The following is a 21,821-nucleotide window of genomic DNA, read 5'->3' on the forward strand; positions in this document are numbered from 1 at the left end:
GCCTGGGCAACTTGGCGAGACCTCATCTCTACAATAAATCAAAAATTTGCCAGGCATGGTAGCACGCGCCTTTAGTTCCAGCTATTTGGAAGGCTGAGGTGGAAGGATCGCCGGAGTCCAGCAAGTTGAGGCTGCGGTGGCCGGGAGCGGCCACTGCACTCCGGTCTGGGCGACAGAGTGAGACTCCAACTCAAAAGAAAAAAGAAAAAAAAAAGGAATTTCTTCTGGCACCTGAGTTCAAAGTATTTTAATTTTCAGAGTTGTTGTATCTTCATCTCTAAATGGAAATAATACCTAAATCTTAACATACTTAGAGGAGTTCATGAGGAATATTGGGTGTGAAGTACTTTACACTGTGCCTAACATGCAGTAGATATGAAGTAAAGGATTGCTTAGACTAGTGGTTCCTCCAAGAATGTCCCAGTTGGTCCCACATAGATTCTGACCATTCCTGGTTCCTTTCTGTACTAAAACCTTGTGCAAAGTAGTTTAGTTTTCTGACAAAATGGTCCAAGCCACGTGACACCAGATAGCCAAGCAACCTGTTTTTCTTTTCTCCCAATTTGTTCTCTATCTTCCTTAAGGAGAGACAGAGCCTTTCCTCCCATCTGCCCTGGCAGAGCTGTCCGTGGATGTTGAAGGGTTGCCATGGACACTAGTAGGCCTGGAGGCACACGGGCTAATCTGAAAAGACTTCAAAGGGGTGACCTCTTGACAGTGTTCTAAAGAAAGAGGGTGAGGTACTATTTGTTGGAGAAAAAGGTAGCAGGAAGTTTTAGATAAATCACATTGCACAAAACACAGAAAGTGACAAGGGGCCTCATCAACTGGAAGGAAAACTGACTTTAGGTCTCTAGGAGAAACCCATGTGGTTTGAGGTCTGTTCCAATTTCTGCATCTTCTGGATGAGAACACAAACAGCTGGAGGGTGTAAGGGGCTTGCCCAGGCTTACTCCCAGCCATCTGGGACATCCTCTGCTCCAGTGCCCAAGTCCCAGGTCATTCCATAGAACAGTGAGTTTAGGCAGGCAGAGATTATTTTATATTTTGTTCACTAGTGTATCCACAGAGTCTAGCCACTAGTGTACCTAAACAGTCTTTGTTGCATAGTAGGAGCTAGTGTAATGTTTGCTGAATGAATTCCAGTGGTCTTCAAGGTTGAAGTATACGTGCAGATAAGGAGGAGGTGAGTTGAGAGCTACTGGAGGTGTCTTCTACTGGGAGAAAATGATTGGGAAATCTTCCTTGAATCCAAGATGCATTTGGAAATCATCACAGTGTTTCAAAAAGGAAAGTGATGTGATCAGCATAATACCTCAGTCAAATGGTTGAAATTGCTTCCAAATAGACCAGAGAGAAAGGAGACAGGAGGCACTCTACTTCTTGCTAAAAAATTATTTCCCCCAAATATATCTATTGAATGAATTAATTTGAAAAACAATTTATGTGTTGGTTATCATGAGAGCCATAAGCTTTTTATGTCATCTCACCTGATAAAGTCAAACATATCCATGAAATGGAAGATAGGCATTTAACTCCTCTCACTATAAATTGCAATGAGTTAACATTCAGCCTTGCCTTCTAAAATGCTCATTTTAAAACAACAGTTGTACATACTGGCTTTTGCATACTAACTCCCTAAGAGCATGCAGCATCAGTGCCTGTTCGTGGGACCAGACATTTTTAGTTGCCTGGATAGAATATTCTCTGTGCATGCTAAAAACACAAAATACAGTGATGGAACTGATGGCAACAGCCACATGAACAAGATGGGCATGATTCTCTTAGCAAAATGGGTGGAAAGTCTAGATACTTCTTGGACAAGGTCGAGTGCAGAAAATATCCTCGTAGTCCTACATAGCGATGTATCTGGGTAGATGAAGTTTATTGAAGCAAATGTAATGGCCAAGAAGTACTTTAAATGAGCTGTTCCTTGCTTTCTTTAATTATTTTCTCTCTCTTTCCACCCTCAGTCCCTGCTCTCATCCACCCACTAAGATTTTTTTTTTTCTCCAGTCATCAAGGAAAAATAATAAAAAGAAAAAGAACTGGAATTTACATAATAACTTCCTTCAAAGATACTAAAAGCAGTTCACTCATCTATAATTTGTCCTCACAACAATCCTCTGAACAGGCCTGTTATTATTATTAGTAACATTATTATTATTTCCATTTTGCAATCACATTGCTTGCTGCTAAGACTTTCAGCTTTCAAGACCTCATTTCTTGAACAATTTTAGTCCCTCAGAATATCTATAAAAAAAGGCTTCTACTGCCACCTCCCATTTGTGATTGTGCCATGTATTCCATTACAGTCTCTGGCCCTCTGTTTAATTTTCGTTTAAAAATATATTAAATTCCAGTATTGTGAGAACACTGCAGGACTACTGAACAGAAGGTGAAGGGAGCGTTGAAAGAGAACAGAATCAAACATAAATATCTTCCAAACTAAAAGGGAAATGGAAGGCAACTGTCAAGGCAAATTGATTTGAATTGCATAAGAATGTGATTTTTTTTTTAAATTGTCTGGGTATGAACTATTCTTTCTAACAGCTTCAACTTGGCAGATGACACTACCTGTCTCTTTGTAATCTCTTGCAGTCTTTCAAATTCCAAATTTGTATTGGCTTCAAAATTTTTAATGTCTGGAAAATGTTTCCAGCTCACTGAATTCCTCTTGTCATCTCACATATCCCATGACAACAGGGCCTCCCATGGGAATGACCCCCGAAATGGTGTGAGCCATTTACAAATGGCTCTTTAATCACCCTGAGAATTAGTTTCTTGGCCCACTACTTAGTTTTTTGTTTGTTTGTTAGTTTTTTGAGTTGGAGTCTCACTGTCACCCAGGCTAGAGTGCAGTGACACACTCACGGCTACAATAGCTTCAACCTGCTGGGCTCAGGTGATCCTTCCACTCTGCCTTCCAAGTAGCTGGAACCAAAGGCACATGCCACCATGCCCAGCTAATTTTTTAATTTATTGTAGAAAGAAAGTCTCACCAAATTGCCCAGGCTGGTCTCTATCCCCTGGTCTCAACAATCCTGAGGCACCACGCCTGGTTCACTACTTCATTTATTCATTTATTTATTTATTTTTTGAGTTGGAGTCTCACTCTGTCACTCAGATGGGAGTGCAGTGGCCGCTCCCAGCCACTGCAGCCTCGGCCTGCTGGGCTCCAGCGATCCTTCCACCTCAGCCTTCCAAGTAGCTGGAACTATAGGCGCGCACTACCACGACCGGCTAATTTGTGATTTATTGTAGAGATGAGGTCTCACCAAGTTGCCCAGGCGGGTCTCGAACCCGCGGGCTCAGGCAATCCACTCACCTCGGCCTCCCAAAGTGCTAGGATTACAGGCTGAGCCACCGAGCCCAGCCTACTTAGTTTATTTTTAACATGGACAGATTTCAGTCAGCAGACCAGACATTGAATTTCACATTTCCCCATCTTCTCTTACTCATTAACAGTGTTACTTGAAATTGCCATTCTTCTCTTTGTTAGGGCTGTATCAATCAGCTATTGCTTCATAACAAATAACCACAAATCTCAGTGACTTACTGAGAATTTTTTTTCATAGTGGTAAAATATATAGAACATAAAATTTGCCATTTTAACAATTTTAAATGTATAATTCAGTGGCATTAATTATATTAACAATATTGTGAAACTATCCTCACTGTTTTCAAAACTTTCTCACTTAAAATGTGGCTAGTGCAACTGAGGAACTGGATTTTATTTTATTTTATTTAGTAAATTTAAATAGCCACAAGTCTAGAGGCTTATTTGACTATTTTGAGCCAACCAGAATACTATTTGTAATTTTGATATTTGAAGATATAGACAGGCAAAAAGACAATGGAAAGAAAGCTTTCATACTGGAAGCATGTCAAAGCAGCCAGGAAGAAATGAGTGGATGTGAATTACCTCTTTCTTTTCTCAACTCTTTATGATGAGCATAGACTGTTACTAATTGCCTACCAGGACTTTGGGGCTCTCAACACTTTTCATACAATTTGTGCTACTTAGTTCAAGTAAGTTGAATGTGGCATACTTACATCTTCTCAGCACTCCTCATTCAGCTGACAAAGCTTTAACTAGTTTTCACATAACTGTAAGAAATTCTTTTCCAACCCTTCTCTTGTGAAACATAAATTGATCTCTTATTCAACATAATGTCTTTCAGTTTTGTTTTTTTTTTTGAGTTGGGGGTCTCACTCTGTCGCCCAGACTGGAGTGCAGTGGCCGCTCCCGGCCACCGCAGCCTCGACCTGCTGGGCTCCGGCGATCCTTCCGCCTCAGCCTTCCGAGTAGCCGGAATTACAGGCGCACGCTACCACACCCGGCTAATTTTTTGATTTATTGTAGAGATGAGGTCTCACCTGCCCAGGCGGGTCTCGAACACGCAGGCTCAGGCAATCCACTCTCCTCAGCCTCCCAAAGGCGCGGGATTACAGGCTGAGCCACGGAGCCCGACTGTCTTTCAGTCTTAATAGCATTAATCTCCACATGTAGTCAAGAATATGTGTTTAGATGACAGCATGTATTGATAGACTCAACTTGTTCTGGTAGCCAGCAAAATAGAAGGAACTCAATCAGACACTAAGAAGAGTAAGGGAATAAGGTAAAGGAAAGCTCTTTGAGTTCATAGAATTAGAGATTGGCAAGAATGATATAGCCAAATAAAACAGGGTCATTGACTGGACACATGCATACCCCATGACCTAGCAATTTCACTCTGAACAGAAATGCATATATACCAAAAGATATATGCACGACTATTAGTAGCAGCATCGTTATTTAACAACCCCAAGTTGGAAGGTACTCAAATATGCATCAGCGGTAGAATTGATAAATAAATTGTCATACATTCAAACAATGACTACTACATATGAGAATAAATGATCTACAAATGCACGTGACAATTTGGATGAATCTCAAAAACAATTCTGAGTGAAAGAAGAAAAAAAAAGCGTCATACTTAGCAATTACATTTATATAATGTTCCAAATGAGGTCCTATTATTAGCAAGAACCTGGAAACAACCATGCTGCCCATCAAAAGAGGACTGGATTAAAAAAATATGGTACATATACACGATGGAATACTACACAGCCATAAAAAAGAACAAAATCATGAATTTCGCAGCAACCTGGATGGAACTAGAGTCTATAATACTGAGTGACCTCTCACAGAAACAAAGATCAGAATATCACATGTTCTCACTCATATAATGGACCTTGAACATCCAATGTAATACTATAAGAAAATGACTGACGGCACTGGGAAACTATGGGGGGGGATGGGATTAACAGTAGCAAATATCTGTCTGGGGCTGGGAAAACACCTCTTATCAACAGGGTGCCTGAATGAAACGTAATTGTACACCTAACCCTTAACTGTACCCCACAAAACCATAATAAAAAATACTGATTAATTATTAAAAAAAAGAAATTAGAACAATGGCTATCCTTGGATATATATCAAAAAGGGAGTACTGGGGGCTTCTGGGATATTGGTAATATTCTGCTTCTTTATCTAGACTCTGCTTATAATTTTCTAACTAATACGTAACTAATTACTTCAAAACTTAGCAGCTTAAACTTACAAACATTTATTATCTCATCTTTCCTGTGGATCAGGAAGCTAGGTGCAACTTAGTTGGGTGCTTCTGGCTCAAGGTCTCCTATAAGGCTGCAACTAAGTTGTTGTCTGGGGCTGTAGTCTCATCTGAGGCTCAACTGGGGAAGAATTTACTCCCAAGCTCACTCACGTGTTTCTTGGCAGGATTCGATTTCTCACAGGCTGTTGGACCAAGACCTTCAGTTTCATAATGACTATCGGCCAGTGCCTCCCCCAGTTTCTTGCTATGTGGGCTTTTCCAAAGGACAGCTCACAGCATGGAATTTGGTTTCCCTCAAAGCAAATGAGCAAGGGTGCGATAGGAAGTGGGCACACAATATGGAAGCCACAGTTTATTTATTTTTTTAACCTAACCTTGAACATGTCATCTTGTCATTTCTGCCATATTTTCGTTGTTAGAAATGGCATCTGTAAATCTAGAATCACTGGAGGGGAGGAGATTATACATGATCTAAGGTTCACAAAGTAGGACCATCTTAATAGCTGCCTATCACATGTATATTCAGTGTGTAAATTTCAAGGAGCTGTACACTCAAGATGTGTGTACTTTTCTGTATATATATTATACTTTAAAAGTGTTATGGATTGAATAATTAATTAACAAAACCTCTGGGTCTTACAAAAAGAGACCTGTAGCCTTCAGATAGACTTAATCAAACTGAAGGTTCTTAAATTTTAAAGGTCTAACCTCCAGACACAGAAGCCCTTTTCCAACCCACCTCTGCCAAGCTGGGCATACTGTGACTTCACTAGATTTTTGTCCCTCTGCCCTGTACACTATCTCAGTACATATCTGTGGTTGCCACTGTTTCTGAAAACCCATAAATCTTGAAAGAGAGAGGGATTCTTTCCGGTTGGGCAACATGGGCCCTGGTGTTTCAGGATGTAGAAGGGGAAAGTGGCCCTCTCACGATGGAGTCATGTCCTGGGCTTCCTATGGCCAATCACATGGTCAGGTTCAGCCAGAGCAGGAAAGCCTCTGAGATGGTGAAAAGTGGAAATTGGATTATTTAAAGTCACCCTCTAGTAATGGCGCACATTAAAGGTGGAACAGAGCATGAAGATTCCTTCTGCAAACATCAAGACGATTGCCATGGACCCAAATCCACAAATATGCTATATACTGTCACTGATTTCAGGGTCAGCCCACTTCTAGTCACTGTTTATCTTTTCTCATACAGACCTGTCCCCAGGACTGTCAACATGCATAGAGGCGGGAAAGAACAGAATGAACCAGAGAGGTCTTGTCCTAGGTGATGAGAATAAAATAGTGATCCTGAGAAGCCTTGAGAAATGGTAATAAAGGAGCTGCCAGTTAAAATGCACTCTATTTCTCATTATAAAAGATGCCTTCGGCTTCTTCTCAATAACCACCCTGTCATTCTCTGTCATTTGTTCCAAACCATGGTTGGATCACTTATCAATGAAACACATAACTTGGTGACCTGCTTTTGCTTGGTATCCCTCTTGTACATCCATGGCAATGTATAAAAGGAAAACATCCACCCAGGTTTTTTGTTTGTTTGGTATTTGTTGTGCTTTTGGTTTACTATGTCAGTTTGTTCTGACAATATCGATAAGACATGCTCTTAAGGATTGAGGTTTATTAAGAGGGCCTTAGTGATTTCATGATTATTGATAACAACCACCTGTGGCCTACATGGCTGCCTTAGTCCCTAACTGGACCCTTGCTTTCACCTTGCCTCCTTGAAGTCCTTTCTCAGCTTAGTGGGCAGAGTGAACTTTTTAAAAATATGTGTTTTGTCATTCCTCTGCTTCACAGGCAAAGCCAGACTCTCTCAATTGCCTATCTCTGACCTTCTTCCCTAGAATTCCCCCCACTCCATTGCAGACCCACTGGAATCCTGGCTCTCTCTCAAACTTCCCTAGTAGACTCTGCCTTAGGGACTTCGCCCATAGCCCCCTGCATCTATAAGGTTCTTCCCCCAGACAGTTGCATAGCCAACTACGGTGTATATCTCCTGCAAATTGTTGCTCAGGTGTCACCTCTTAATGAGACTTATATAGTCCACCCTATTCAAAATATCAGGGCAGGCCACCCCCAGCACTCAAAAATGTCACCCCCCTTTCTCCACATCTTCAACATACTATATCATATATATGATGTATTTGTTATTTATTTTTTTATAATGTCTTCCCTCTCTAGAAGGTGAGCTCTGCCAGCTTAGACATTTGATTGTCTGTTTTGTTCATCGATGTAACTCAGAGTTTCTCAGTCTCAGTACTGTTGACATTTTACGCTGCATAATTCTTTGAAGTGGGGATTGTCCTGTGCATTGTAGGTTGTTTAGCAGCCTTCCTGGGCTCTACCCATGAACACTTCTAGTTGTAGCAACCATAAATGTCTCCAGATGTTGCCAAATCCCCCCACCACCGTGGGGTAGAGTCGTTCTTCATTGAGTATCTCTGATGTATCCCAATTGCCTGACCTCAGATAGATACTCAGTAAACATTAATTGAAGGAATGAATTAGGGGAGAGTTATTTAGTATCAACATGTGTATTAAATAATTTAACTTTTACCTTGTGAGATTCTGCTGCCTTTTATAAATCTTAACCATGAGTACCATTTCCATCCATTAGTCAATTCCTATTTGTTCAAAGGCCAAAGTCAACATTCATTCAGCAGAAAAAATGAATTAAATGGATAAAAAAAAATTAGGTCAAACTGAAAACAGATGCATATGCAAACACAACTCTCTTAGCAGTAGTTTCTAAATTCAAAGTGCCAGTCCTGAAGTTTTATTGCAAGCATTTACAAAATACAATAAAATAAAGGGTTCAAAATGTTATAATTTCATCAAAATTAACATTTTGATAATCACTGTATCAATTATACGGATTTTAAACGTAATAGCCTAATATTCTTCACAAAGAAAATCACAGCCTAAGCCTTAAATGCATTCAGTAAAATGTGAATTAGACTTTGAAAAGAATTCTGGTTTCTCCCTAGGTTTATATTCAAGTCATTGGTTGTATGTGAGCTATTTAACTCTAAACCTAAAATTACAATGTACTTTAATTCATTCTCTGCAAAATTTAAATACATGCTTCGCAATGCAATACCAATTATGCCCTCCAAATTATTCTTTGTAATGAGGCATTTTTGGTCCAAGACGCCGATTGGGTCCAACTCCCCTAAGTTTATTAGCTCTTTTCCTCTCCATCCCAATCTCCACGAGTCCATAATTATGTTACAATTGTACTAATCCCACTCCCAGCAGTAAGAACGTCCTTTTCTATACTTTGACATGTTTCTATAAGACAGCTTTTTTGTTTGTTTATTTTAATGCAGGTCACAATTACAGTTTACTGGGGAGCCATTAGGTTGGACCTTTTCTCTTCCTTGATAAGAAAGGCATGTTCAATTTCAAAATCATTTGACCTCTTTTTTTTTTTTTTTTGAGTTGGAGTCTCTCTGTTACCCAGACTGGAGTGCAGTGGCCGCTCCCAGCCACGGCAGCCTCGACCTGCTGGGCTCCGGCGATCCTTCCGCCTCAGCCTTCCAAGTAGCTGGAACTACAGACGCGTGCTACCACGCCAGCTAGTTTTTGATTTATTGTAGAGATGAGGTCTCGCCAAGTTGCCCAGGTGGGTCTCGAACGTGCGGGCTCAAGCAATCCACTCACCTCAGCCTCCAAGGCACAGGATTACAGGCTGAGCCACCGAGCCAGGCTAGTTTTCAACATTTTTATGGTGTGTTGATGTTCCAGTTATCTATTGCTTCTTAACAAAGGTAATGGCTTAATATAATAACTGATACAATAATTATTGGCCAGACATCATATGTTGTTGGTTGCATTTGGACTGACATAGCTAGGGCTGACTAGACATCTCTTCCTCTTTCCACACTGCTTCCCCACATGACTTGCTTCTGCATGACATAGTGGTGATAGGGTTATTGGACTTCTTGCATGATAGCTGGCTTCCTTCAGAATGAACATTCCAAGATACCTTCGTGGACGTTGTGAGTCTTAAAGGATTCTTCTGACAGAAGTCCAGAAGTCATGCAATGCCACTTTTACAATATTCCATTTGCTAAAAATGAGTCACAGTACTAGTCCAGATTCAAGTGGAGGAGACTATACAAAGGTACAAATACTAGGAGGTATGGTTAATTGAGAGCCATCTTTGGATCCCTCATATGACAGACAGGAAAAGATAAACAGTACAATCGTCCAGTTCTTCAGGGTGAACTCTTCAATATATTGCTCAATAAGGATCATTTTTTAAATTCTCTTCACTTTCCCTTTGGCTACCCAACTGGCTGTCTTTTTTGATCAGCAGCTTAACCCCTCAATCAAGGGTGAAAATGGTAGTGAGAGAGACATTGTCTAGAATTAGTAGAAGCCAAACCAATGCTACTATTGCCCTGGTAATAATGGTGACTTCATTATGCCCGTTTACTTTCATGGCATCCCCTGAACATAACTTGGAAATGAAAAATAATTCCATCCCTCTCCTTTGCAGGTATCAGGTTAGAGGCAAGTTCAGCAGCAATGGGAAGAGTGGAAATGCTTCATATAGTCCATGACAGATTACACTTAACCATAATGTGTTGACCTTTTCTGAGTGCTTGGTCATTTGCTGGACATTTTCTTTCTCCCCAGCTAATGGCTTCAATACCTGTTATGAATTGATTCAGTGAATAATTATAATCTCTAGTCAGAGTATTACAAAGGTCAACTAGATGAAGCATTAAGCCCCAATTTCAAGTGTAGTCCCATGGCAACTTTTCTGAAAATGAAGGGCAACGCTATTTCCTCCAGCTATGCCAGCAACTGACTAGGCTGACACGACTTTATGGCTAGTTATCAAATCAGAAAAATCTTAGGGTTCTTTTCATATCTCTAGGTTCAGATGAGAAGAGAAAATGGAGGACAAACAAGGGACTTTATCACAAAATATCCTAGAGTTGAGGAGAGGCCCTTCTAAGCAAAGAGTCATTGGAAAAACACTGGTTTTTTTGAATATGTATTTTTTATTTTAAAATCGTGGGGTACAGTTAAGGGTTAGGTATACAAATATGCATTGTGCAGGTACCCTTGTTGATGAGGTGTGCCCCGCCCCCGTCCCCAGACAGATATTGACTGCCATTAATCCCACTTCCCTTCCCCTCCCTGCCCCCCCCCATAGTTTCCCGCCACTTTCAATCCTGGAAAAACACTGTTAATCAGTTCTTATTTCCATCAACAGCGGCTGTCCACCAACAGAGAGTTCAGGGACTGAGATGCACTAGTTTGCAGAAAAGAATAGTTTTCAAATCTCTTTAAAGAACTCTGAAGTACAGAAAGAATTGAAAGAATCCTGTAGCCGGGCTCGGTGGCTCAGCCTGTAATCCCGCGCCTGTGGGAGACTGAGGTGAGTGGATTGCCTGAGCCCGCGGGTTCAAGACCCACCTGGGCAACTTGGCGAGACCTCATCTCCACAATAAATCAAAAATGAGCCGGGTGTGGTAGCATGCACCTGTAGTTCCAGCTACTTGGAAGGCTGAGGTGGAAGGATCGCCGGAGCCCAGCAAGTCGAGGCTGCGGTGGCCGGGAGCGGCCACTGCACTCCAGTCTGGGCGACAGAGTGAGACTCCATCTCAAAAAAAAAGAAAGAAAGAATCCTGTGTGTGTATGTATTTACCTTAAATGTCAGAGTTCAACATCCTTTCACCACAAATTACCGCCCTTCTTTCCAAATAAAAACACTGCACATCAAACTTCTGAGTTAACATTAAAATATCCTTTTGTAGTTTAGAAAATTCTTTTACCTATAGTCCTAAATCGCCTCTTTGTTTGCCTTTTAAAAGCCTAATCTTTCAACCTTCACAGATTGATTACTTCTACTTTTAAAGTTTAAAATTGTGTGATTAACTTGTTTGGACCTAATGTTTTTAAAGCAAGATTCTTGAATTTTGACATGAAATATCTTCCTATATATTTTTGTTATTTGCTTTTTATTTTGTTTTGTTTTCCCAATCTCTGAGGAAATTGCAATGCCCTTCATGACTCTGTTAAATTACTATCAATCTCTGAGTTGATCAAGGGATCTATTTAAGTTGGCTTAGAAAGAACTATACAACAGCACATACCAATATGATTATATATTGCAAATATTAAAATCATGTAAATATAAAATGGGAAAGGCAGTTTTAAAAAGATGCCAAACTGGCCAAGCACGGTGGCTCATGCCTATAATTCCAGCATTTCGGGAGGCTGAGATGGGAGAATCACTTGAGCCCAGGTGTTCGAGACCAGCCTGGGCAACATAGTAAACCTCACTTCTACAAAAATAAAAATAAAAACTAACCAGGCATGGTGGCAGTGCCTGTAGTCCCAGCTCAGGAGGCTGAGGCAGGAGGGACACCTGAGCCCAGGAGTTTGAGGATGCGGTGAGCCATGATTGTACCGCTGTACTCCAGTCTGGGTGACAGAGTGAGGAAAGGAAGGAAGAAAGAAACAAAGAAGCTAAACTATGCTGCTCTAAGAAATAGGAAGCACTAGATTTAGTTTCACTGTTCAAAGGGATTTTAATACTAAAAACTCTACTTCAATGGAATCTGAGCTTCTTTCTCACATAGCTTTGCTTGCTGCAACAAAACCACATCCAGTGAAAAAATGTGAGCCGGGCTCGGTGGCTCAGCCTGTAATCCCACGCATTTGGGAAGCTGAGGTGAGTGGATTGCCTGGGCCTGCGGGTTCGAGACCCGCCTGGGCAACTTAGTGAAACCTCATATCTACAATAAATCAAAAATTAGCCAGGTGTGGTAGCGCGCGCCTGTAGTTCCAGCTACTTGGAAGTCTGAGGTGGAAGGATCGCCGGAGCCCAGCAGGTCGAGGCTGCGGTGGCTGGGAGCAGCCACTGCACTCCAGTCTGGGTGACAGAGTGAGACTCCGACTCAAAAAAAAAAAAAAAATGTGATGCAGAAAGCATGGCCTACAACTACTGATGCTAGGTGTCCCAAACATATTTTAGGGGACTGTCCATTTAAAAAGGATAAGAAGAGCCAGGCGCAGTGGTGTATGCCTATAATTCCAGCTACTTGAGAGGGTCGCTTGAGGCCAGGAGTTCAAAATTAGCTTGGGCAACATAGTGAGACCCCATCTGAGAAAAGTAAAATTAGAAGAGACCTTTGTTAAAGAAATGAAGAGAGAGGAATTGAAGGCAAATTTGACAGAAGTGATTTAGAGTAGGTTAGTCTATATTTTCCCCTGCACTGTGATTTGGGGATTAAAATGGTGTTTTTAATGAACTCAACCATTTAAAAAATACTGGTACTGCAATTTGAAATTACTCTTCAAAAGTAGAAAGTTTATGTGGAATTTATTATAAACTACTACTTCTCTAAATGTGCTTCTAACTGAGTTTTTAAAGGTCCCTGGCTGTTTTAGGCCTTCCTAAAAGGAAGTTATCTGATTGCCTGAATGTGGCATCTTACATTCCTGATTCTAATCATTCTGTTGAGGCTATTTTTAAATGGTGTATTTTTTTTTTCCTTCTAGGATCTTAAGGTTAGGAATTCTAAAGGATCTAAAACATTGCGGAGTTAATTTTTCTTGTCTGACAGGTTAGAATTAAATAATTATAGATTAAGAAACAGAAGAAAAGCATGTTCCCAGTTCTTATGATAAATAGCATATTGAAATATTTTATTTCAATTCAGATAACTTCACTTATTCATTATATAGTAAAATGAAAGTCAATCTGGGTTACGGTTCAGGTATTTACAGAGCATTACTGTAGATACAAGGACTTTAAATATAATCAATATGTTTTCAAAAATGTTTCCCATTTTCAGATTAATAAGGTATGTTGAACAATGCTTCTTCCTGAAGTTCTTGACAGAAAAAAAAATTCTGCGTAAGGTGAAGTCATGGGTGGAAACTACTTTTGAGATACATATAGATACTAGGTTAGAAGTCTCTATTAATGTGGCAGACAGAATGTAAGATAAAATCCAATGGTCCCTGCCCCCTTATATTCATAGCTTTGTGTATTTTTCTCTCTTTTTGTATGGGTAGGACCTGTAACTTGCTTCTAACCAATAAAATATGGTAAAACTGATGGCATGCCACTTCTATGATGATGTTACATAAGATCGTAACTTCCATCAAGCCAGCAGACTTCCTTTCTTGCTGGCTTTGATGAGGCAAGTTGCCATACTGGGGACATGGGGAGACCTGCTTGGCAAGGAACTGAGAATTCCTTAAAGCCAAATACAAACAAGGAACTAAGGCCCTTGATCCAACAGCCTAAAGAGGAATTTCATCCTGCCAAAAACCATTGAAGTGAGCTTGGAAGTGGGTCCTTCCCAATCAAGCTCTCAGATGAGATCCTAGCCCTGGCCAACACTTTGAGCTTCATGAGACATACCACTTTAAAAAGATGACCAAGCTAAGCATTGCTTATATTTCTGACCCACATAAACTGTGAGATAAGATGTTGTCTTAAGCCACTAAGTTTGTAGTATTTTGTTGTGCAGCACTAGATAACAGATAAAGCTATCGTATGTGATAGCAAAATAGTGACACCATCCCAACAATGCCCTCATCATAATCTCCAGAGTCTGTGACTTTGAGGATGTGATTAATTCAAAGGTGGAGTGATTATCTTGGATTATCCAAGTGGAGCCAAGAATCATTAGTAATATTATAAGTGAAAGAGGGAGAAAGTCAGGGAGAGATTTAAAGATGCAACTGCTGGTTTTGAAAATGAAGGAAGGAAACCTGAGCCAAGGAATTTAGGCAGCCTCTAGAAGTTGAAAAAGGCTCAAGAATGAATGTAGCCCTGCTGATGCCCTAATTCTAGCCCAGAAAAGCCCATTTCAGACTTCCAACCTTTAGAAATGAAAATCTGCATTATTTTAAGCCACCAAACTTGTAGTAATTTGTTACAGCAGCAATTACTCCATAAAAGCTCTTTCCCGGAATGATGATAGATATCATACTGAGATATTGTACATTAATTGTTTTCTTTCTTTCTTTTTTCTTTTCTTTTTTTTGAATTGGCGTCTCACTCTGTCACCCAGGCTGGAGGGCAGTGGCACACTCACCTGCTGGGCTCCAGCAGTCCTTCCGCCTCAGCCTTCCAAGTAGCCAGAACTACAGGTGTGCACTACCACACCTAGCTACGTTTTATTTGTTGTAGAGATGAGGTCTCAACAAGTTGCCTGGACTGGTCTTGAACACATGGGCTCAGGCAATCCACTCCCCTCAGCCTCCCAAAGTGCTGGGATTACAGGCTGAGCCACTGAGCCCGGCCAAATATTTTATTTCTAATGAAATGGTGAACAGCCTGCCCACAGGAATGTTGAGACCAAGACTTTTCAGAGGACTACTGGCATCCGTAACCTTTACTCTGGTACTCAGCCAGAGTAAATGTGACTTGGCTCTCAACTTTTTTAGTCTCTGTCTCTCAGTTCCGATTCTGGAGAGAGGAAATCTGATTGACTTAATTCAACACTCAGGTGCGATCAGCTGGACGCAGAAGATGAGTTCCCCAGGCCCATTGCCTGCTTCTGAGGGTTCTGGGAACAGACTCAAGCAGAAAAGGCCAGGCAGGGCAGATGATCCTTCTAATGGGGCTGCCACACTCAAAATCTTTGGTCAACGGGGCCATTTCACATTTATTCTATGCTAAATGTGTCTTGTTGTCTTTGAATGAGAGAAACTTAAATAAAAATTAAGAAGCGCTGGGCTCGGTGGCTCAGCCTGTAATCCCGTGCCTTGGGAGGCTGAGGTGAGTGGATTGCCTGAGCCCACGGGTTCAAGACCCACCTGGGCAACTTGGTGAGACTTCGTCTCTACAATAAATCAAAAAATTAGTCGGGCGTGGTAGCGCGCTCCTGTAGTTCCAGCTACTTGGAAGGCTGAGGTGGAAGGATTGCCGGAGCCCAGCAGGTTGAGGCTGCAGTGGCCGGGAGCGGCCTCTGCACTCCAGTCTGGGCGACAGAGTGAGACTCCAACTCAAAAAAAAAAAAAAAAAAAATTAAGATGCAATGCCTTGCTTCTGTTTGTGTTGCTTTATACACATTTGTCTCATGTCTATTATCCTAGAGATGGACATCCAGCTTGCTTTGACACATTCTGTTGCAAAAAAAACTTTCTCATCCACATTCCCTTAAAGGCTAGAATGTCTTTGTGATATAAAGCCAGAGTGGACTGACTGGGTCATAGTGTTTGTGACACTGAAGTTGACCTAGTGAAGCCAGATTGTTTCCCCAAACTACTACACATGTCTACACACCCACCAGCAATGCTCAGTCCTTTATCTTATCCACCGGTTATCTTTTTTTTTTTTTATTTTTTGAGTTGGAGTCTCACTCTGTCACCCAGACTGGAGTGCAGTGGCTGCTCCCGGCCACCGCAGCCTCGACCTGTTGGGCTCCGGCGATCCTTCCGCCTCAGCCTTCCAAGTAGCCGGAATTGCAGGCATGCACTACCACGCCCGGCTGATTTTTTATTTCTTTTAGAGATGAGGTCTCGCTGCCCAGGCTGGTCTCAAACCGGCGGGCTCAGGCAATCCACTCACCTCAGCCTCCCAAAGGCGCGGGATTACAGGCTGAGCCACCAAGCCCGGCCACCAGGTTATCATTTAATGACATTATTGCCTTGTCTATACCAGTCATTAGACTCTTTGCCAGCCTTGACAACTGGCAACTCATGGGAGCAGATGGGCCACTGTCTGCAGTATGCTACCCTCCACTCCTCACCAGCAACATCATCCTAAGTGTTCTGAGTCTTCCTGGAGTTATAGTTCTATTCCGTCTTTCTCTGCCCTATTGATTCCTCTCTTCCTCCACCCTACTCCCTACCACATGGTCTAGCCCAGCCAGAGTGAGTGGGCCAAGTCACAAATCAGTTAGTGCTAAAGATGTGATTTGCAGTGGCCTCTTCAAAAGAGCAGTCTTGCAACAGCCCCCCTTTGTCGTACTCATTTGGGCAATAAATCACAAAAGCAGGCAATTAATTACAATCTAAAGTAGAAAAAGTCAGCTCCTCTTCACCAAAATGGCAACTGACCTTTCTCCTGCTCATGATAAAAAAAGAACAAAGAAAGGAAGAAAGAAAAACTATTATAACCCATAATATGATTTTTCCTCAAGAGTTTGAGTCCTTTGAAAGGTTTGGGTTACTTGGAGGAAATTAAATAAACCATTATATTACATCGTTCTGCTTTTAGCTATGAAATTCTCCCTATTGCAAGCAATATTTCCCAATCGGTGTCTGTCTAAAATATTTATCAGTCCAGGGTCTGAGGTACTGTTACCACACAGTATAGAAAGCAATATTTGTTGCGATGCTATTTTTTGCATAAGAAACCTACAATGACATTTTTCCTTCATAATGCTGATCCTGAGAATATAATGATGTTCCATGAATTGAAGGAATTTTTAAAAATCTCTTCTCCTGACAGAAAACTACAAAAAAAATTTAGAAGCAAAGTAAAGTAGGCTAAAGGAAAATCAAAAGGGGAGAATCAATTTTGAGAGCAGTGAAAAATGTAAAGACCTATTGAGTTGATGTTTCTAAAACTGTTTTTCCCTCACTGAGTTTTATTTTAGGGCCCTGCTGTTTGGCAGCACGGATAATATTGCCTAAAGTAAACTGATGAGGAAGCTTTCAATTGGGTGGTTTGTTACACTTGGAAAACACTTGATTTTGGTTTTTTATGTGGTCTGAAAGCCCACTTCTGAGCTGTGTGATTTACTCTGCCCTGGGAGACCAAGGAACATTTGCCAATGCATCACACATTTCGTTTTGAAAGAAAACTGTCACTGGTTAGAGTCCGGGCTCTGTGCATTTTATAAATGTTTGTTTTCTTCTCTTACAGAAGCTGCAAAGAATCGATACTCCTCACTGTCATTCAGCCTTACCCTGTAAGTGTTCCGTGAGTAAAAACGCCACTGAATGAGCTCAGGCTTCTAGTCTCCTCTGCCGACTCCCAGTAAAACCACGACGATGACTAACAGCAGAAAAAAAGAATATGCTTTCACAATATGGGTTTAAAAATCTTGATTTTGTGTACTTTATACTCCATGTTAGCAAACCCATTCATTGGAGAGAAAAAAAATAATGCATTTCCTAAATATCTTGAAAGACAATCAGCTATTCTGTGTGATGCGACTCTCACATCTGGAAATCATACCAAACTCAAGACTTTCCTATGATTTCCTGTTCAAGAATCACAAATCTTGTGAGAATATCTCATTGTAGAAGGTTGAAGCATAATTGTTATTCTTATCTCCATCTAAATGATTTGATAGAGAACTGGAGATTTTAGCAAAGCCTGCTTTAAGGGTAGATATTAGAGGAAATATGGCTGTCAGAATTTGATTTCAGCCATGTTGGTGAGGAGGGTGGGAAGTGATCTGACTGCTTTCGGGTCCCATGATTTTTTTTTTTTTTTGAGTTGGAGTCTCACTCTGTCGCCCAGACTGGAGTGCAGTGGCCGCTCCCGGCCACCGCAGCCTCGACCTGCTGGGCTCCGGCGATCCTTCCGCCTCAGCCTTCCAAGTAGCCAGAATTACAGGCATGCGCTACCACGCCCGGCTGATTTTTTGATTTATTGTAGAGATGAGGTCTCGCTACCCAGGCGGGTCTCGAACCCGCGGGCTCAGGCAATCCACTCACCTCAGCCTCCCAAAGGCATGGGATTACAGGCTGAGCCACCGAGCCCGGCCCATGATTTTTTAAAAACAACTTTATCGTGTTATAATTTGCCTACCATTAAATTCACACATTTTATGTGTACAATTCAATGGTCTTTATAAAATTTACTGAGGTATGCAACCATCACCACAGCCAGCTTGAGAACATTTCCATCAACCGAATAAGATCCCTTGTTCCCATTTACAATTAATCCCTATTCCCACCCTCAGTCCCAGGCAACTACTAATTTACTTTCTATTTCTATAGACTTACTGCTGCTTGTGAATTTCATACTTTGTCAGTTGAACCAAAAATACCGAGGCAAATTTCTTTAGATTTTTCTCAAAACAGTTCCTGTCAGTCTGGCCTTCATACGGAGTGGCAGAGACTCCAGCCTGCTTAAGCTTCTGTTTTCTTCCCTATAGAGTTGAAGCATTGCTACGTCAGTTAAAAGTCATCGATATTTGCCAGTCTCCATCTTCTGACCAAACTCTTCATCTCCTCTGTCCCAGGGTTTTTGTTCTAAGCTCTGTGGGCTAGGCATTTTAAGCAGGAAATAATATGGTTTCGGGATTTCTATAAGACCACAAATAGAAGTAACCAAGATAACACTTTATGCCACCCAGGACATAACTATGTACATCAGAAGCTCAGTTTAATATTGACTGTTACTTTTAGCTCCATCTCTTTGACAGAACTTACGTATACATGTTTGGATTTGAAAACCAAGCGGGTGCCTGGATGTAAGAGAGCCAAGATCTGAGATCTAGCTCCCAGAAGTATAACGGGTGACTATCATAGCAGCTCAGAACCTCAGTTTCCTCATCTGTATGAGGAAAGGGTGAGATTGCATCACTTCCACCCCACTCTACCATTATGATTCTGAGATTCCTTCCATGTCCTCAACATAAAGTACAGCTGTGCTGTTGTAGATTGTTTTAGTTAGCCAAATTGTCATTTTCACAAATACACCCACATTTCTTTTTTTTTTTTTTCTGCAGTGGAAAAATAAATGTTGGCAAAGCCAATGTAAATGTCTATAATAAGCATCTGACTGAACAATTATAAATTCCTGGTAGAACTTCGTATTTACATTGTCTTTCCTGAATTCTTTCTCTCTGCTTTATAACCTATTAGAAATGCAAGCTCAGAACCATTTTACTCCAAACCAGGTTGTTTTTGCAATGTAGGTACTGTTTTAACCGCATGTAGTCAACTTAGAGAATAAAAGAGGAGTTTTGCATTTTAGTTTGTATTCCTTTTGGTTTTGTTTACTCTTTTTGTCATTTGAGTCTGTGTGACTTATTACTCATTTGAATCTTATTACTATCAGTGAATCATGGAACTTCTTTTAAACAGATAATCTGGAATTTTCTAGGAGTTTGATGACTCTTGCTGTTGTGTTATTTTCAAAGGGAACATTTAGCCATAACTTTTGAGAGCAAATGTTGCATGATCTTATGGCCAGCAACTGCACCTCTGCTCCCGCAGATAAATTCTCATCTTTGACTTTCTTTTGACCAGCCCCCCTTTCTGAAATGATCATCACATATTCCATTCCCACTACCTTGGCCTAGCCAAATTTTTCTAAGCTTTCACTTCTCAGTCCAAATTTTAAATGCTACCTCAAGGTTTTTCAACCTTGGTACTGTTGACATTTGGACTGGAAAATTCTTTGTTGTAGAGACTGTCCTTTACATTATAGAATGTTTAGCAGCATCCCTGGCCTATACCCATTAGATGCGAATAGCACCTGCACCCCAAGTTGTGACAAACCACAATGCCTCCAGACAATGTCTTTTGAGAGCAAAGTTGCCCCTAGTTGAAAACCACAGTTCACCTAAAACCTTCCCTTAAGTCGTCCAGTCCAAAGTAACTTTTCCCTCCTCTGAATTGTAGAAGTTGAAATAAAGGAACTGAAACCCTAAGTTACTTGAATAGCTACATTAGTCGTGGAGAGGAAAGCAGATGGGAGAAGAAAAGACTGAAATTGTTTTTGTTTTTTTTGAGTTGGAGTCTCACTCTGTCGCCCAGACTGGAGTGCAGTGGCCACTCCCGGCCACCGCAGCCTCGACTCGCTGGGCTCCGGCGATCCTTCCGCCTCAGCCTTCCGAGTAGCCGGAATTACAGGCGCGCACTACCACGCCCAGCTGATTTTTGATTTATTGTAGAGATGGGATCTCGCCAAGTTGCCCAGGCAGGTCTCGAACCCGCGGGCTCAGACAATCCACTCACCTCAGCCTCCCAAAGGCGCGGGATTACAGGCTGAGCCACTGAGCCCGGCTGGTTTTTTTTTTTTAACTTATACTCCTATGTTTGGATTTTCCTACAAGCAAATTGGTTTTGTAAAAAAAAGTGGGTCTCATTTATTTGCTAAACGTCCTCTCGGCAATTAGGATTGATAAACAGAAACAGATGACCCAGCACACTTAAAAGAAAGTCCATAAATTCTACTTTTATTACTGACAATAAAAATTACCATTTAAATTTCTTGTACAACTTGCTGGCCAGCATTTTTTATGTTGCATTTCTTCTGCATGATAAGGTACAATAATGACAGACAGCCAATGTTTACACCTTCCTGCCATGTTCCACGTGTACCCAGGGCACCCGAACATGACCCAGCTAGAGAAATGAATCTCCAGTGAGGCCCTTGTCAAGGGGGCCTGGGATGAGAGTCTTAGAATCTCTGAAATTCTTTGATAAGAATTAATTTTAACAGGTGACTGGCCTTATTTTTTTAAGTATTATGGAAGGCTTCTCCTACAATCACCAATTTTACTTTTTTTCTAGGAAAACAAGTACAAAATGAAAGTACAGAAGGAAACACAGATGCAGAAAAGTATGCATCAGCAAATCTTTTCCTCAGAGAAAACCAGTGTAAACATTTTGACCTATTTCCTTCCAGTCTTTTTTTCTAAGCCTTAGTTGAAATCATATTTTACATACAATCTTATTCTACTTCTTTCACTAAATATCATACGTTTTCCTATGTCATCAGGAATCCTTTGTAAGTATCATTTAAATGGCTGCAAAGCATTACATTGACCCAAGATTGACTTAACCAACTCCCACCATTAAGCTCTTCACACTGTTTTAATGTTTTGCTATTATTATCTACAAAGAAAATCTTTGTGTATAATTCTTTATCTGTATTTAGCAGTATTTCCTCAGGATGAAATTTTAGAAGGGGGGTTTTGGGTTACTCATGCATTTTATTCAAGGGAAGAAGATACAGACTCCCCAAAAACCAATTTATGTATTAAAAATTGTCTATTTTTTCTTACATGTTTAAACTTCAGTCACCTTTAAAGTCCTCTCCAGCCGGGCTCGGTGGCTCAGCCTGTAATCCCGCGCCTTTGGGAGGCTGAGGAGAGCGGATTGCCTGAGCCCGCGGGTTCGAGACCCGCCTGGGCAACTTGGCGAGACCTCATATCTGCAATAAATCAAAAATTACCCGGGCGTGTAGCGCGCGCCTGTAATTCTGGCTACTCGGAAGGCTGAGGCGGAAGGATCGCCGGA

General features: G+C 41.1%; 1 protein-coding gene across 2 annotated transcripts in view; it reads left to right on the forward strand.

The window, feature by feature from the left end:
• The window catches only part of FRMPD4 (FERM and PDZ domain containing 4), a 110,000-nt gene that overhangs the window by 38,201 nt on the left and 49,978 nt on the right, over positions 1–21,821 (forward strand). For both annotated transcript variants that reach the window (XM_008072441.1, XM_021706133.1), the window contains exon 3: positions 17,482–17,527. In XM_008072441.1, coding sequence (XP_008070632.1) covers positions 17,482–17,527 — 46 coding nt within the window. The remainder of the gene's footprint in view (positions 1–17,481; positions 17,528–21,821) is intronic.

Source organism: Carlito syrichta, unplaced genomic scaffold, assembly GCF_000164805.1.
Source record: "Carlito syrichta isolate Samal-C Ts95f unplaced genomic scaffold, Tarsius_syrichta-2.0.1 Scaffold315175, whole genome shotgun sequence".
NCBI lineage: Eukaryota > Metazoa > Chordata > Mammalia > Primates > Tarsiidae > Carlito > Carlito syrichta.